The sequence below is a fragment of the Phalacrocorax aristotelis genome, chromosome 3 (assembly GCF_949628215.1).
Source record: "Phalacrocorax aristotelis chromosome 3, bGulAri2.1, whole genome shotgun sequence".
In the NCBI taxonomy this organism is placed as follows: Eukaryota; Metazoa; Chordata; class Aves; order Suliformes; family Phalacrocoracidae; genus Phalacrocorax; species Phalacrocorax aristotelis.
This window is the reverse complement of record NC_134278.1, coordinates 27,016,350-27,033,226: the sequence shown is the minus strand read 5'-3', so window position 1 is coordinate 27,033,226 and position 16,877 is coordinate 27,016,350. Positions and strand designations below refer to the sequence as shown.

Here is a 16,877-nt window from a genome sequence, read left to right as displayed (position 1 = left end):
AGCCTTCAAATGATAGAAGATAACTAGCAATTTCAAGGTGCAGAACAAGGGAAGTCAGGCAATGCATTTACAATCCTTATGATCCAATGATCAGTTAGGCAGTTTATATGTGCATTTCTGGTTTTGTACAAATAGCTGTTGTAAGCTTCACCAAAATTTATTTCCATTTTTTTACTCCATCACTTTATTTGCTGTACAATTAATGAGCAGATTAAGGCATTCTCAAAAATGGTTCTGAGAGATTACGAACACCAATTCAATATGGTCATTCGTTATTATGGCTGCCTTTTACAAATATTGAATTGCTTTTACAGAAGGCGTTATAAATAAAAAAATCAGACTACAATAAACATCAACCCACACAAAACTGCATTTTTTACCCTATGTGTCAGCATGGCTCCGCTCCTTTTTCTCTCGCTAAGCAGAATGCAAATAATCATCAATATTTTTATCTGAAGTCCAACTTTAGTGAGAACCTCATCAGTTTTCTATTTAGGTGAAGGAGTTTGCATTACCCTTTTCTCAAAAAAATACCACCCAAGCTATATGTGAGTGGCAAACAACTCATACCCAGGCCACATATTTTACATTCAAATTAATTCAAACTAATGCATGATATGAAAAAGTGATAGCTTAATCCTGAAGACATTAAAACCTATACAGGACAGTGTTTTAGACTTTATGGTGCAGAACCACATTTTATGACTGGATATGTCGTTAGAAACTCAGGTACACCTAGCATTGGGCTCAAAGAGCCTCTAACTTGTCAAACTTGAATTCAGTTTTTACAATTAAACACCTCTGCAAATATTTTTATATGGCATAACCTTGGAGATCAGAATACTTACACATTAGACAATGAAAGGACAGGTTATTTTTTATATTGTTGGATCCATTGAATACTTCAGCAGTGTTCAATTAAAGTTAGTAAATAAATCCATTTCTGGCTCAACAACAGAACTCAGAGGGCTGTGATCAACAAAACAGAGTCTGGATGGAGGCCTGTCACTAGTGGTGTTCCCCAGGGGTCTGTGCTGGGTCCAGTCCTGTTCAGCATATTCACCAATGACCTGGATGATGGGATAGAGTGTCCCCTCAGAAAGTTTGCTGATGATACAGGCTGGGAGGAGTGGCTCATACACCAGAAGGCTGTGCTGCCATTCAGCGAGACCTGGATAGGCTGGAGATCTGGGCCGAGGGGAACCTCATGAAATTCAACAAGAGCAAGTGCAGGGTCCTGCACCTGGGGAGGAACAACCCCATGCACCAGTACAGGCTGGGGGCTGAACTACTGGAAAGTGGCTCTTTTGAGAAGGGCCTGGGAGTGCTGGTGGACAACAAGGTGACCATGAGGCAGCCATGTGCCCTTGTGGCCAAGAAGGCCAATGGTATCCTGGGATGCATTAAAAGGAGTGTGGCCAGCAGATCGAGAGAGGTTATCCTCCCCCTCTACTCTGCCCTAGTGAGACCACATTTGGAGTTCTGTGTCCAGTTTTGGGCCCCTTAATTTAAGAAGGATGTTTAACTCCTTGATCAAGTCCAGCAGAGAGCTATGAAGATGATCAGGACACTGGAGCATCTCCCATATGAGGCAAGGCTGAGATACCTGGGTCTGTTTAGCCTGAAGAAAAGAAGACTGAGGGGGGATTTCATCACTACCTATAAATATCTAAAGGGTGGGTGTCAGGATGATGGGACTAGGCTCTTTTCAATAGTGCCCCATGACAGGACAAGGGGCAATGGACACAAGTTGGAACACAGGAAGTTCCACCTCAATATGAGAAAGAACTTCTTTCCTATGAGGGTGACAGAGCAGTGGAACAGGCTGCCCAGGGAGGTTGTGGAGTCTCTTTCCCTGGAAATATTCAAAACCCACCTGAAAGTGTTCCTGTGCCCCCTGCTCTAGGTGTGCCTGCTCAAGCAGGGGGTTTAGACGAGATGATCTCCAGAGGTCCCTTCCAACCCCTACCATTCTGTGATTCTGTGATTCTGTGATTTCGCACATATTAAACTCTGAACCAGGCTGAGGTTTCTTAAATAGCATTGCCTTCAGTTTTCTTCTTTTTCCTTTACTTCTCATGCCCTTTTTCACTGTATCAGACAAGTTGTCTTTCCTCCTCAGTGTTTTGCACTGACCATTCGATGCAATCCTCTGCAGGGAGCTGCCGGTCTCAGTCAAGGTGCTCAGCTTTTTGTTCATGAGTGTCTCCTTGCCTAAGGGCTGCTATCTTTTCCTTGCACAGCCTATTGGTTCCCATTTAAATCGTCATCCACTTCAGCACATTAATAGCCTTCCTGCTCTCTCCCTCCTTAGTCATCGCTTTGTCCTCCTATGTCATTCTGGCTTAATCACTCACCTCAGCAGGTTATTCAGCATGTATTTGGGGCAGCACATCTGAAGGAATAGCTGTCATCACCCTATGCTTGCATCAAACATGCTTCATAGCCCTCCCAACACCTACGCTCACAACCTCACAACAGCTCATGCCTCAACTGAGGTATTCAAATTGCATTGCAAATTTTACTGTCTAATTTTACTGGTTTCTCATGGCCCTTCAGATATACCTTAAATACATACACACAAACCAATACATACCTGCTGTCCTTCATAAACATCTTTTCCTAATTCAGTCCTCCATTTTTCCACGCTAAATTACAGTTTCTCTCTTTCATTGCTTCACAACATTCACTATAAGCATACTTCAGGAGCTTTTCCTCTGCTAATCTGTGTCAATACTTTTGTGACAATATAGGGTCAAGGATGATCTTGCATAAGCCTGCTGCTTCTCTCTGCTGCTGAGCCACTATTAGGCACACTCTTATAATTCATAGCCAGCAGTTTCCACAACCATAGACATCTCCATTTACAGAAATGTCCTTTACAAGGATATCTTCACTAAGATCACAAGCACAAAATGAACTTTATTTCACTTTATTTCTTGAACTACATGTTGAAGATACTCTCAGTAATCTTCCTAGCACAAGCCTGAATCATTGGGTTTTTATATACTAGACCACCTATAAAATATTTGTTTGAGACTCTCCAGTCATTTTTCTGTGTAACTTCTTGCTTGGTGATTTAATAAATTCATCCTTGTATATTCCCTCCATGTCAAAGAATAAAGCCCCATGGTGTGTTCTGTAATTCAAGTGTATATGGTATTAGATACTTGTCATCTTAATATAGTGGCATTGGTCTACATTTGAAGAGAAATCCACTAGTGTATTATACACACACCTCTGCAGCAGTTTCAGTCCTGAGTATGTATTCCTTGTGCATCTCAAATAAAATCAGCAGCATCCCAGCAGGCATTGATTTCTGTTTGGGGCATAGAGAGCACAGATTGCTGTGCCAGTAAGCTGTGCTTGTTAATTAGGAGGCAATTTTTATGTTTCCATTTGCATTCTGCTTGGTGACATGTTTGGAGGAAATCGTGTCAGTTTTGTTCGCAACTTGATGTGTATGTGGAATATTTGTAAATACTCAGCAAAACATTTTATTCTATAAACCAGCATATTTGAAGTTTTAGCGCAAATGTTAGAGTAGATTAAAAGACAATGGGTCTATACCTCTTTCCAATGTTCTCTCAAATTCTCAGATATGTGAAAATGAAACAACAATCTTATGTTGGGAGCTAACAGTGCTCCACCTATGACAGTGAAACCTCTGGGTTCCAGACTGGTCATTGACATTTTTCTACTTTCATGACTGTCAGAGGAAAAGGGTAAAAGAATATGCTTTACTCACCCAAGGAGTTTGACTGAATGAGTTTTCCATTTAGATCCTGCTTTCTGGGAGTGTCTATAGATTCCCTCTTTGTAAAGGAAAAAATCTTCATACACTTTCATTATAGCTAAAAAACAATAGGAAAAATCAGCACAGCCAGCAAATATTGCTTCTCTTCTTGTTTGCTCCTTGCATTTTACCAGTGAGATTTTTGTTGTGGTGTTATGTTGCAATTGCACTACATACCCTAATTGCTCAGAAGTTCTCTGCTGTTAGTGATCAGAGGGAAATATTCCAACAGAGTTCTCTTAAAGGTCTCTTTTCAAGTTAATTGGGTTTCCCTGTCATGGAAACTCCCTATCATGGATATCTTCCAATATAGTAAGAAGAAATATTGCCTCATGTAAGCTTACATAAGTTTTCTCAGTTCCAGTGAATTCCAATTCAATAACACAAATCTCCTCAATGTTCATGTATAAAATCCTCAGTTCTGAAAAGCATCTGCATATTCAAGAAAAGTATTTAACAGACAGGGTATATCCTGTGAAATATGGTGGAGTGATATGTGTGCTTTTTTCTGAAACTCAGATAGAGTTCATTAAGTACACAGCAATCTCCTTATGGAAAACTAGATTGTCTGTATACATGTTCGTCCTGATTTTCAGTTCAAGCGTGGAAAAAACCAAACCAAAACCCTTTGTGTCCATAAAAATGTAAGGCCAAAGAGCTGATTAACTGGAAATTTTGTGCCAGAGAATGAAGACTACAATTTGCATTTTATGTCTATTAATTATTGCCTAGGAATATCAGTCAGTTGTGTTTTTTAAGAAAAATGTTTTGGGTTTCTTTTCCACATTTGTTCTGCCACCTTAATACCATTTGCTTTGCGATATGGTGGGCTAGCAGATCCAGACAAATGCAAATATTTTCCTGGTCTACATTACCTTTAGATTCCAGTGAATGAGAAACATTAAATACAAGTTTAATCTCAGCTTACATTTAGCTTATGATTTTAACAGTCTTAGACTGCCACACAGTTTGGAACATGAGAATTAGTGAAACCTTGTTTCCTAAAGTCTTGCACCTTGGGAATTCCATAAAGTACAAATTTCACTGAACATTTTTATGTGGTTGGAGCATTTATAACATATGTGCCTGATATAGATCTGTGGTATCCAATAAGGTGAGCTCATGCTTCAGTTTTTTCTGTCTGGTACACTTCCAAATTTCTTTTTCCTGTCTGAATATTTTCATAAACTTGAGGGAAATTAACCATCTTTACAACCTCTTGGCCTCTATCATACTTGGCTAAAACAGAAAACATTCAAAAATTTTAGGGGATGAAAGACAATAGCTCAAAACATTGTCAAATGAGCCCATTTGCCCAGGAAACATAAGTAGAAATATACTTTGCTAATGAGGTCACTCACATAAAAAATGTGTGCTGATAGCAACACACAGGGAATAAGCAGCCATGATGCTACCTAGGTGGCAAGACTGGCAGAGAGATATAGCATTTAAATCAGAAAAAAATTGAAATGCTTTTCATGAATAATGTTACAGCTTCTGCCGAGCTGCCTGAAGAACCAGAGCTCACACATATTAACAGCAACAGACCAAGTGGAAAATAGCACAAACTTTATTCTTGGTTTCTAGCTGTAAGCTCAGGACTCCATTAGAGCTACCTGCAAGGGTTTCCCCTCTCCCTCTGCCCCAGGCTTACCAGTGTATAGAGCCAGGGCTTTAACTCCTGCGGACGTCCCTGCAGCACTATGTAAAATACCCGCTGTTGAGGTTTCTGAGCTGCAGAGGAGACTGTGGAGGGAGAGCTTTAAAGAAGTACAAAGGAACAGAAACTGGCCTTAGTCCAGATGAGGGTGTCAGAGGAGTGAAGGGGATGAGTCATTAAAAAAATTACTGTGGACCCTTCCCTGGATCTTGTTTTGATACCTTGGCCAAAGGGAGGCAAAGAAACGGGTGTGAATACAAGGACTGCAAAATTCACTCCTCCCACAGGAGGTCTGAGGTTAGAAGTTCACATTTATCATCAGGCTGAGACAGGAGAAGGTAGTTTCATTTCTAAATCACATTGTTCTTTCAAATCAAGCTCTGTATGTTCAGTTTCAGAAAACAATTTGTTCTTTATCAGCAACTCTAAATCAAACACATGTTCTTGGGTCTGTGAGAAACATCACACCTAAATTATTTCCACTGAAATTAAATAGAAAATTTTGAAGTGTGTTTCCAGAATAACTTTAGTCCACATGAGAGAATCTCATCCATGATTACATTTTATATCTACATTTAGTGTGTGTATATATTGTGTATATATGTATGTATTTGTATATATATGTAAATATGTATATGTATATCTATATGTATATACACTTAAATCAGGAGCTGAAAATGGTACAGTCTTTAGAGTTAAGTGGGCTGGGTACATGAAGTGTAGGGTGGACAGAGAGGTGATAACTCAAAATCAAGTACTGAGATATTTTTATTTATTCAGTGAGTTTGTCCTTTATGGACTGTGACTTGGACAGGATGAGATGATCACAGTCTACCAGTCAACGTTGTTCCCTCCCATGTAGAAGGGACTTTGCATTTTCCAAGATGAATGGATTAATTATTAATGAATCAGAAGAGGTAACAATGTTGACTGTAGCTCATGCATGAGTACCTCAGTCATGCTGAGCTGTCAGATCTATGCATATAAATGCAGCAGATTATAAGATTAATTCCACTATGGATTCCTCTGCATAAAATTCTTAGATAAGGATTTGTGCCTCTAAGATATATGAAGATACAAAAAGCTAATAGTAGTTGCTACAAAAGGAACTAAACTGTAGCGCTGTACATTAATGTAGCCTAGCGTTTTCTCCAGATCTTTTTCTTGTGTCAGCAAATTAAATACCTTTTTTCCCCCAAGATCATGAAAGCTGACCTTGTAATTTTGTAGGGTCAAAACTTTCATGTGCTGCCAACAATGTGTTAGCTTTTCCTTTGATTGAGACTAACTAATGTGACAGAAAGGATTATTTTCCTACATCAACACTATTACTATTAGACTATGTCCTAAAGTCCATTAAAAAAAGAAAAAAAAGATGAATGGGCAATACCAGCTTATTCATGTAAATGTTTTCAAAGCATTAATGAAACTTCACTATGTTCATTTGAAAATGCATTTTTTTAAAAAAATAGTGTTTCATCATTTGCATCTGACAGCGCTAATTGCTCAGTTCCTCTACCATATAAAACAATGACGTATGTCATTCCGACTTGAAAGGTGTACAACATGAAGTTTTTAATTATATTCCTACATCTACTCTTTCACAATTGTTTAAAAAAATTTCTTAACTTTGAATATGCCAGAAAATCCAAGTACATCCATCATCAAACAGGATGACTTTCTACATCATGATCTTGAAAAGATCTTGAATATTTTCCGTCTGTTGCTTATTCCATTGCTTAGAACATTAGAGAAGACTGGCCATAAGCACTTTGTAAGCTTTTGAGGAATAACAAGTGAATGAATAATGGGAAAATCACTTTCAGTATCTGAAGATCATTTGCAGAATATTTTGGAAAAAAAAAAGTATTTTATGGTTTTAAAATCAGAATTATGCCCTGATTGCATTTGTAGTACAAGAAGATAGAAAGGAGAACCAGGGACAAATTATTGGGTCATAACTGTGACTCATTTAAAAATATCATCATAGCAAAAAGAAAAAATGGAAGGTGATTTCACTCAGTGATATACACCATCAGTTATATATTCTTTAGATCTTGATTTTTCCACATACAGCGTTAACTTGATTAACCTTAACCTGATACAGACATTTTCTCTGAAAAAGCGATGACATTTCAAAAAACCATATGAATTATTGAGTAGTTAAAACCTAACTAATGGTTGAATATAGATTATTTTATGTGGAAGATTTAGTACTGACAGATTAATCTGGCAAGCTCTGTATAGATGGACTACAAATGCAATATTAGATAGATGTCTGAAATTTTATCTTGAGGATTCCAATTTTTTTCATTTTTCTTAAAACAAGTGGAAATTATTGTGCTCTAGATCAAATGTAGAATGGGAAAGAATATTTTCCTTGAGCAAACAAACTTGGGCAGAACAAAAAAGGCTGATAATATTGATCTTGTTAAGTCTGAGCTTTAGATTAATTGCAACTGCCCACATAAAGAGCTTTAATGAGTAATTTCAACTCCATGATGCACTGAAATGAATTAAATCTAATAACCAAGACCATTTCAATAATAATTTGGAGGTTATGATAATTCATTATATAATTGAGGGCAGTAGAAATGCAAAAGTCCCCTGAAGTAAAATACTTTGATTTTGCATTAGCCACCCATCCAAGAGGTGTGAACATCCCTCACTGTGACCTTTCCCCCTCACCCCAAAACCCACATGCCTCAACCTCTCCAGTTACACTGGCATGGGGTGTGAGTAGGAACCTTGCATTTTCAGGTACTGCCAGCACCATCCATGGCTGCAAATGGACGGTATCCACGCTAAACCACCCTTTTGCAGTCCCTCGCTCCCTGCTGAAGTCTCTTTATTTCTCTAAGTGGTCAGGGATCTTTGTTGCAGGGTTCAGCAGAAAACTGCCCTCTACAACCAACAAGAGCATTTGGGCTCTGAAAGGGGAAATTCTGAGAGTACTCCAGCACTGAATGATTTGCTGGAGGGCCCGTTTACTCCAGCCTTGCCTTCAGAGGAGAGCAGGCTTGCTGGGTTGGCCTCAGCCAGTGGGGGCATCGATCCCAGCCCTAGAGAGCAGAGTTTTGCTAACATTCAAGTCCTGCACAGCCCCAAATTGCTGTTTCATCAATGATAAAAGAACTGTCACAGAAAAAAAGACACATTTCTAGCACACAGATTTTGCACATATTTTCAACAAATCCAGCTCAAGGTCATTTTACTCATCACAGATTCTGATGCAGTATAGCTGCCTTTAGGGTACTACTTGACCACCAGACATCCCCAGATGAACTACAGTGTATATGTCTGTTTTATTCACTGTGGAATGCAGTTTGTGTTTTCTAATGTTTTGATACAAGGACATTACACATTTTAATTATTTCAGTAATAATAGTATCATCTTCCAAACTTACCATACCTTGCACTGGTCCTTTGTCCATGATTTCTTTCATTATATCGGTTTCCTGAGGGAAGGAGAGAGCAACAGTAGTGAGGGCAAGAGAAGATAATATATTCCATTAAATAAAATTAAACTTCATACTAATTTATCATTGTGTACATATATATATGGTATAAATGTACTTGTATTTCTGCTAGAGAATATTTGGCTTACCAAATTAATATAACCTTCAGAAATACATTTAAGGAGCACTAATGCACAGTTATGACTGCATACTTTCTTTTCTAACTTCAATTTCTATAGGACCACAAAGGAGCAGCTTTAAAGACATAATGTAAAACTGAGAAACTGTGAATAATTTAAACTGTTTTGAAAATATAAGGGCAATATAAAGGAAAATTCACAGCTCTAGTCTTCAAGTAAAGTGAACACATTTCCATATGCCAGATAATTTTCAAGCCACAAAGGAGAAAAATGGGTGAGACAATGGATGAAGAGCATGAACTTACTTTTGAGGACACCCTGTAGTGAGAGGCACACCGGTATAACCGATTGGATTCTTCTAAAGCATTGGGACATGGCCCATTTGTATGGTTTTTTCCATGTTCACTTGACACGTAACAGTGATTTTCACCTGACAGCTCCAGGTGATTGTTCCAAAATGATGGATAACAAGCATAGGATACAACCCTATTCAGACATATATATTAAAAAAGAAAAAAGTTTGCTTAAACATTTTTGCAGTTTTATTTCAAGCTTTTAACTATTTTACAACTGTCACATTTCAGGTAAATTTACAGAGTCCCTCATTCTTCAAAAGTGTGAATGTCTCATATCTTCAACTAGAAGGCATGTGTTTCAATTCATATGCATGATGTTTATGATTAAGTTTCAGTTGCAGTAGTCCTCTCCCCACCCATCTCCAAAGAGAGGTAGCATAGAAAATGTATTTCAGCACTTGTCACCTAGTACGTTCATCTCACTAATGATACATGAAGGTTCACACTGAATAAGATCAATAAATTACCAATGTTGTCAACAGGATCCATTTAGCAAAAATGGCTTGTATATCTACATTTGCAGCAGAAAATTTGTAAGGGAAATGAACCATTTTCTAGTTTTATCTACATTCCTACAGGAACATTGGTGAAAAGCTACAGGTCTTTTTATTTCTTTTAGCTAAAAACTCTCTGACCTTCCATTTTTCTGACAATATAAAGGGAACATTTGCTCACATTTCTGTGAAAATTGTTAGGATAAAAAGTCCTTTATTTGTTTTTCCAGTGGGTACAAATAATTGGTGTCCTGTTGGCATATGAGTAAATGTGGTGCTTTTTCCCAAGAAGGGTATAACTCTTAGTGATTGATAGCAACAGCTTAATTGATATAACAACAAACTTACGGAGGGAGTGTACCTCCTTAAAAGAGAACTGAACCCCTACTACTAGAAATACATGGGTGATAAGTACAAGTGAGAACACAGCCTCAAAATCTTTTGAGCACTTCTAAGCACTGAGTTTTCGGTAAGTTAACGAACAATCCAACCACAGAGTGGTACTAGGGGAAGCATTCGGACAGGGGCTGGTGACTGTGTTCCTCCATCTTGTTTCACAGGGGGAAATAAAAATAATAAATTATCTGGAGTGATGCTAGCAGAAGGGACTTTGGCCAGGTTGAAACGCTGACAAAAGATACGACATGGAACAGGTGAGATTGGTGTAGGTATCAGAGAGGTGGGACTTACTGCAGTTTTACAATACTGCTATTTTAAAGTAATGTTCAGGCTATTCCTTCCTTAATGGAAAGATAGTTTTGTGCATGGAAGTGAATCTGGACCAAAGGACAGAGACCAACTTTGTGACTTATAAATATATAGCATCCATAGTGTGCACAGAAGGCTGGGGACTATCCCCAGAGGGCTCAGGCCACAGTGCTCCTTCTGTCAGTTCCTAGTTATTGAGAGCAATGAACCTCTCAAGGTAACTAAAATGACAGATTGTGCCATGATATCACAGGGGTATGTGTCCGGTCACTACAGCTCCTGTAAACATCTCAGCTATTTCTTAAAAAATCATCTATTTAAAAATGTTTTCTAAATGCTGAGAGAGTTTTTGCTCACATATACAGCAGCTAAATTTTTCCTACTACTTACTAAAAATTTGCATTAAATCTTTCAGTTTCAAGGTTTTTGAGTTTATGTACAGGATACATGACTTCTTTTTAACACTTTCAAATTAAATTGTATATTCTACAGAGATGTTAATTTAAAAATATTAAGCCAGTAATCACTGGGCAGTTTCTATTCTAACAAAGATTTCAAAACCACAAAAATCCATTTATGAAAAGAGTCATAGGGGAAATGTGCAATAGGAAATATGTGAATTGTATTTATTTTTGTAAATGAAACAAAGGAAAATCTTTGAATAACAAAGAACATTTCATCTGTCCAACACTTTTCTAGTTGCAGGCTTCAAAGGCTCAAAGGCATTTAACACTGATGTTGTCAGAGGAGTGATTGTGGGTGAGCTGTGATAACTCAGCTGAGACTTAAACCCATCTCAATCTTGGATCTTAAAATCTCCGAAGTGCTAAATTAAATGAGCTTTGAAGCACAGGTTAAGACCCCTCATTGCATCCAAGAATGGAGAGGCGTGTTGAAAAAAGGAGATGGTTTCAAGGAAAGGTAAAGAGGGGTTTTAATTCTTTACCTTGGTGATATTTCAAATGAACTGCTGCTTCATACAGCAAGCTTCTTTCTTTCAAGTAACTTATCCTGAACTGTTCAGGTGTTTTGATTATTTGACTAAATGAACATCCTTTTTGCTTCAATAAAATGAAGGAAACAAAGCATATATCTAAAATGCGCTTACTAGCAATCTGAAATACTCAAATAAAGGCACAACATATCTTCCACTTACTATTTTATCCTTTTTATGAGATATTGGAACCTTCTAGTTTTCATTGTTATAATGGAAGATGTTTCCAAAAAAATACACACATTTCTGTGATAACGCCATGGAGGCTTATGAAAGTGTTTCTTTTAAAGAGCATAATTACATAGTTCACTGAAGCAGAGTATTTCAAAATAGGCAGTCCTATAAAATGGAATTGTATTTAAGTAACTCACCAATTACACTGAACCTGAAAAACTGAAAACTGTATTTTCATGCAATATGGAGGATAATTATATTTGCCTGTGTATACTTACTTGTCAGGATTCTTACAAGATGAGCACATATATGCTTCAGCTACTTTCAATAAGGCATGGCATTTTTTCCCATTAGTGTTTGGTGGTAGAAAAATTAAACCTGAGGAGAATGTCTTTTTGCTTACCAAATTCTTTCTGCCCAAACTAGACCAACCCATCCAGTAGCTATAAAGAACAACAATTCTGCCTATAAGAAATGGGATTGTTCATCTAAGGTTGTTACACTGTTACTACTTAGATCTTCGACTACTCACTGGCAACCCTTTTAAATCCCTTCTGAATGTCTGAAGGTATTCTGGATTCCCAGATTTCCAATGGGGATTGGTAAGTATTTAGGCCAAATATACATGGTTTGTTATTACTCATTTTAAAATTTATTATGCTTTGTTACTATTGCTGGGGAGAAGGAAACATTTGCCTATATATGCGTACATATATATATGTTTATCAGATGTATCTATATAGAATCAGAGAATCATAGAATCATTAAGGTGGGAAAAGACCTTTAGGATCATCAGGTCCAACGGACAAACCAACACTGCCATGCCTCCTAAACCATGCCGTGAAGTGCCACGTCTACACATCTTTTAAATACCTCCAGGGATGGTGACTCCACCACCTCTCTGGGCAGCCTGTTCCAATGCCTGACAGACATCTCAGTAAAGAAATTTTTCCTAATATCCAGTCTATACCTCCCCTGACACAGCTTGAAGTTGTTTCCTCTCGTTCTATCACTAATACCTTGGGAGAAGAGACCAAGAACCGCCTTACTACAACCTCCTTTCAGGTAGCTGTAGAGAGCAATGAGGTCTCCCCTCAGCCTCCTCTTCTCCAGGCTAAACAACCCCAGTTTCCTCAGCCGCTCCTCATAAGACTTGCTCTCTAGACCCTTCACCAGCTTTGCTGCCCTTCTCTGGACACGCTCCAGCAGCTCAATGTCCTTCTTGTAGTGAGGGGCCCAAAACTGAAACACAATATTCAAGGTGCGGCATCACCAGTGACGATTACAGGCACCACTCCTGCTGGCCACACTATTCCTGATACAAGCCAGGATGCCGTTGGCCTGCTTGACCACCTGGGCACACTGCTGCCTCATGTTCAGCCGGCTGTTGACCAACACCCCCAGGTCCTTCACTGTCACGCAGCTTTCCAGCCACTCTCCCCAAAGCCTGCAGCGTTGCATGGGGTTGTTGTGACCCAAGTGCAGGACCCGGCACTTGGCCTTGTTCAGCCTCATGCAATTGGCCTTGGTCCATCGATCCAGCCTCTCCAGGTCCCTTTGTAGAGCCTTCCTACCCTCAAGCAGATCAACTTGGTGTTGTCTGCAAACTTACTGAGGGTGCACTCAATCCCCTTGACCAGATAATTGATAATGATATTAAACAAAACTGGCCCCAACACTGAGCCTTGGGGAACCCTGCTCGTGACTGGCCGCCAATTGGATTTATCTCCATTCACTACAACTCTCTGGGCTCAGCCATCCAGCCAGTTTTTTACCCAGGGAAGGGTACACCCGTCCAAGCCATGAGCTGCATCTTCTCTAGGAGGATGCTGTGGGAGACAGTATCAAAGGTTTTACTGAAGTCCAGGCAGACAACATCCACTGCCTTTCTTTCATGCACCAGGCAGGTTACCCTGTCTTAGAAGGCGATCTGGTTGGTCAGGCAGGACCTTCCTTTCATGAAGCCATGCTGATTGGGCCTGATCCCCTGGCTGTCCTGCATGTGCTTGGTGAGCTCACTCAGGATGAACCGCTCCATAACCTTCCCAGGTACCGAGGTCAGGCTGACAGGCCTGTAGTTCCCTGGATTCTCCTTCAGGCCCCTTTTGTAGATGGGCATCACACTGGCAAGCCTCCAGTTGTCTGGGACCTCCCATGTTAACCAGGACCGCTGATATATGATGGAGAATGGCTTGGTGAGCTGCTCTGCCAGCACCCTCAGTACTCTCGGGTGGATCCCATCCAGCCCCATAGACTTGTGAGTGTCCAGGTGGAGCAGCATGTCATAAACTGCTTCCTCTTGGATTATGGGGTTTTATTCTGCTCCTTGTCCCTGCCTGCCAGCTCAGGGGGCTGAAAACCCTGGGGATAACTGGTCTTACTCTTAAAGACTGAGGCAAAGAAGGCATTAAATGCCTCGGCCTTTTCCTCATCTTCAGTTGCAATGTTCCCCTCCACGTCTGATAGAGGATGGAGATTCTCTTGGTTCACTTTTTGTAGTTAATATAGTTGTAATATCATTTTTTGTTATCCCTTACAGCAGTGGCCAGGCTGAGTTCTAGCTGGGCTTTTGCTTGCCTAATTTCCTCCCTGCAAGACCTAACGAGGTCTCTGTACTCTTCTTGTGTTTTTCCAAAAGCGGTAGACTCTCCTTTCTTTGCTGTGTCAGCAGAAGCTCCCTGTTCATCCAGACCTGTTGTCTTCTGCACCGGTTTGTCTTGCGGCACCTGGGGACAGCCTGCTCCTGTGCCTGCAAGACTTCCTTCTTGAAGAAAGCCCAGACTTCCTGGACTCCTTTGCCCTTCAGGACTTCCTCCTAAGGAAGTCTCCCAGCCAGTGTCCTGAACAGGCCATAGTCTGACCTCCTGAAGTCCATGGTAGTGGTTCTGCTCACCCTTCTTCTTACTTCACCAAGGATTGAGAACTCAATCATATCACGGTCACTAAGCCTGAGATGGCCTCTGACCACCACATCTTCCACCAGTCCTTTTCTGTTTGTGAACAGGAGGCCAAGTAAGGCACCTCCTCTGGGAGGCTCACTTACCAGCTGCATCAGGAAGTTATCTTCCACACACTCTAGGAACCTCCTAGACCATTTCTTCTCTGCTGTGTTGTATTCCCAGCAGATATCTGGTAAATTGAAGTCCCCGACTAGAACAAGGGCAACCGATTGTGATACTTCCTCCAGCTGCCTGTAGAACACTTCATCTACCTCTTTGTTCTGGCTGGGTGCTCTATAACAGAATTCTAGAAGGACATCTGCCTTTTTGGCCTTCCCCCTCATCCTTACCCATAAACACTCGACCTTATCATCAAAGTCGCTAAGCTCTACACAATCGAAGCACTAACATACAGAGCCACCCCACCACCTCTCCTTCCTTGCCTATCCCTTCTGAAGAGCTTATAGCCATCCATTGCAGCACTCCAGTCATAAGAGTCATCCCACCATGTCTCTGTGATGGCAACTAAGTCATAGCTATCCCACTGCACAGTGTCTTCCAGCTCCTCCTGTTGGTTGCCCGTGCTGCATGCATTGGTGTAGATGCACTTGAACGGGGCTATTGGTTTCACCCCCAACCCTGGCATGCCACCCCTAGGCTCCACTCTGGTGGGCCTGGCTACATCCCCTTCTCTATAATCATTCTAGTCGCCACTGATCACGGATTTCTAAAAGAAATAAAAGGTTGCTGATGAGTGTAATCAGGCCTGCAAGGCAGGTAAGGTGAGTAAATACAGTCCTCAGGCCACAATCTAGCATAACCAGGGCAGGAGTAGGTGATTGCAACCCAGTAAAGGAATGGTATGACACCTATTCCTCGGGTATACTTAGAAATGCCTCAGATGGAGACAACAGAGGAGAAATTCATTCCTGAGGTAGGAATTTTATTCCCCCTCTTCCTTTCAGTTGGATTGTCCTGCTGGAGTTGTCACAGGCTCTGCATGGAGGGGTTTTACTTCTACGGCAGTAGAAGCGAAGCACCAAATGATGCCCTGGCACACTGGAGCTGTGTCGCAATTCAGACATGATGGCTCATTTTGCAGTCACTTTTTAATCTTTTCATTAACCATAGTTTCTGCAGTCATGATTAACATAATTTAACAGCTCTTTGCCAAAATGTGAGTTTGTACATGCTGAAGCATCAGCACAACAGTAAACCATTAGAAACATTTCAAGGAGAAGACCTTGCCAGTAGAGTCATAGAAGTAAAACAGAAATACATGTGAATGTGTTTATGTGCACGTATATACACACATATACAAAAATACTATTAGGAACAAGCAGTATCCAGGGAGAAGCAGCAAAATCTGCAGTGTGTTCATACATTCTTGGCAGAATTAATCTGAAGTCATGTTTATGCGTTCAATATAATGAAATTTTTGTGTGTTTTTATTGAATTTATATGTTCAGATTTTGAGATGAGAACATAATTTAAAGCATTAGGTTATGTTATTAGCAAGTTGGCCAAAACTAATAACAATAATATCCTCATCATACCCTGCAACAGCTAAAAGCCCAAGGTACAAATCAGATCAAGCCCTGATTAGAAGCAGTATTTGCATTCAGGTGGGTAACCTTTTTGCTGCCTGAAAATGGAATGTATCTTCTTTGTTCTTAAAGACCATAAGTCTTTAATTTTCCTTAGCAGATAAAATAGATGTTTTCAAACCACATTGATTCCTCCAAATTACTGCTTGTAACTGAAATGCCAAAAATAAACTATAATTAAAAATAGAATACAGATTTATTCTTTAAATAATGGAGGAAGACAGAGAGAGAGAGTGAGTTAAACAGCAATTCAGCTGCACTTACAGGAGATTTCACTGTTAATTGGGTGCTCAGTGATTCTGAAAAGTCAGGTCTCAGCACTGGCCTAACCTCATTGAGCTTTATGGAAGCCTTCCATTGACTTCAGTGGGGATAGTTTAGGCCAGCACTCGATTTTGCTGAAAATCTATCAAAAACCTGAGATAAACACACTTCAGAAATCAGAAAACCAGAAGCTTTAAAACAATATTGAACACCTGGTGTGAAAATTTACAAGCCCACACAGAAAATCAATGTGCCTTCTCCCTATTGCAGGGTATGGAGATAACGAA

The 16,877-nt window shown here is 39.9% G+C and overlaps 1 protein-coding gene across 2 annotated transcripts in view; it reads right to left on the bottom strand.

The window, feature by feature from the left end:
- TINAG (tubulointerstitial nephritis antigen) overlaps positions 1 to 16,877 on the bottom strand; it is a 53,531-nt gene that overhangs the window by 15,759 nt on the left and 20,895 nt on the right. For both annotated transcript variants that reach the window (XM_075086991.1, XM_075086992.1), the window contains exons 7-9: positions 9,360 to 9,540; positions 8,869 to 8,914; positions 3,749 to 3,854 (exon numbers count right to left, since the gene is read on the bottom strand). In XM_075086991.1, the coding sequence (XP_074943092.1) occupies positions 3,749 to 3,854; positions 8,869 to 8,914; positions 9,360 to 9,540 (333 nt within the window). The remainder of the gene's footprint in view (positions 1 to 3,748; positions 3,855 to 8,868; positions 8,915 to 9,359; positions 9,541 to 16,877) is intronic.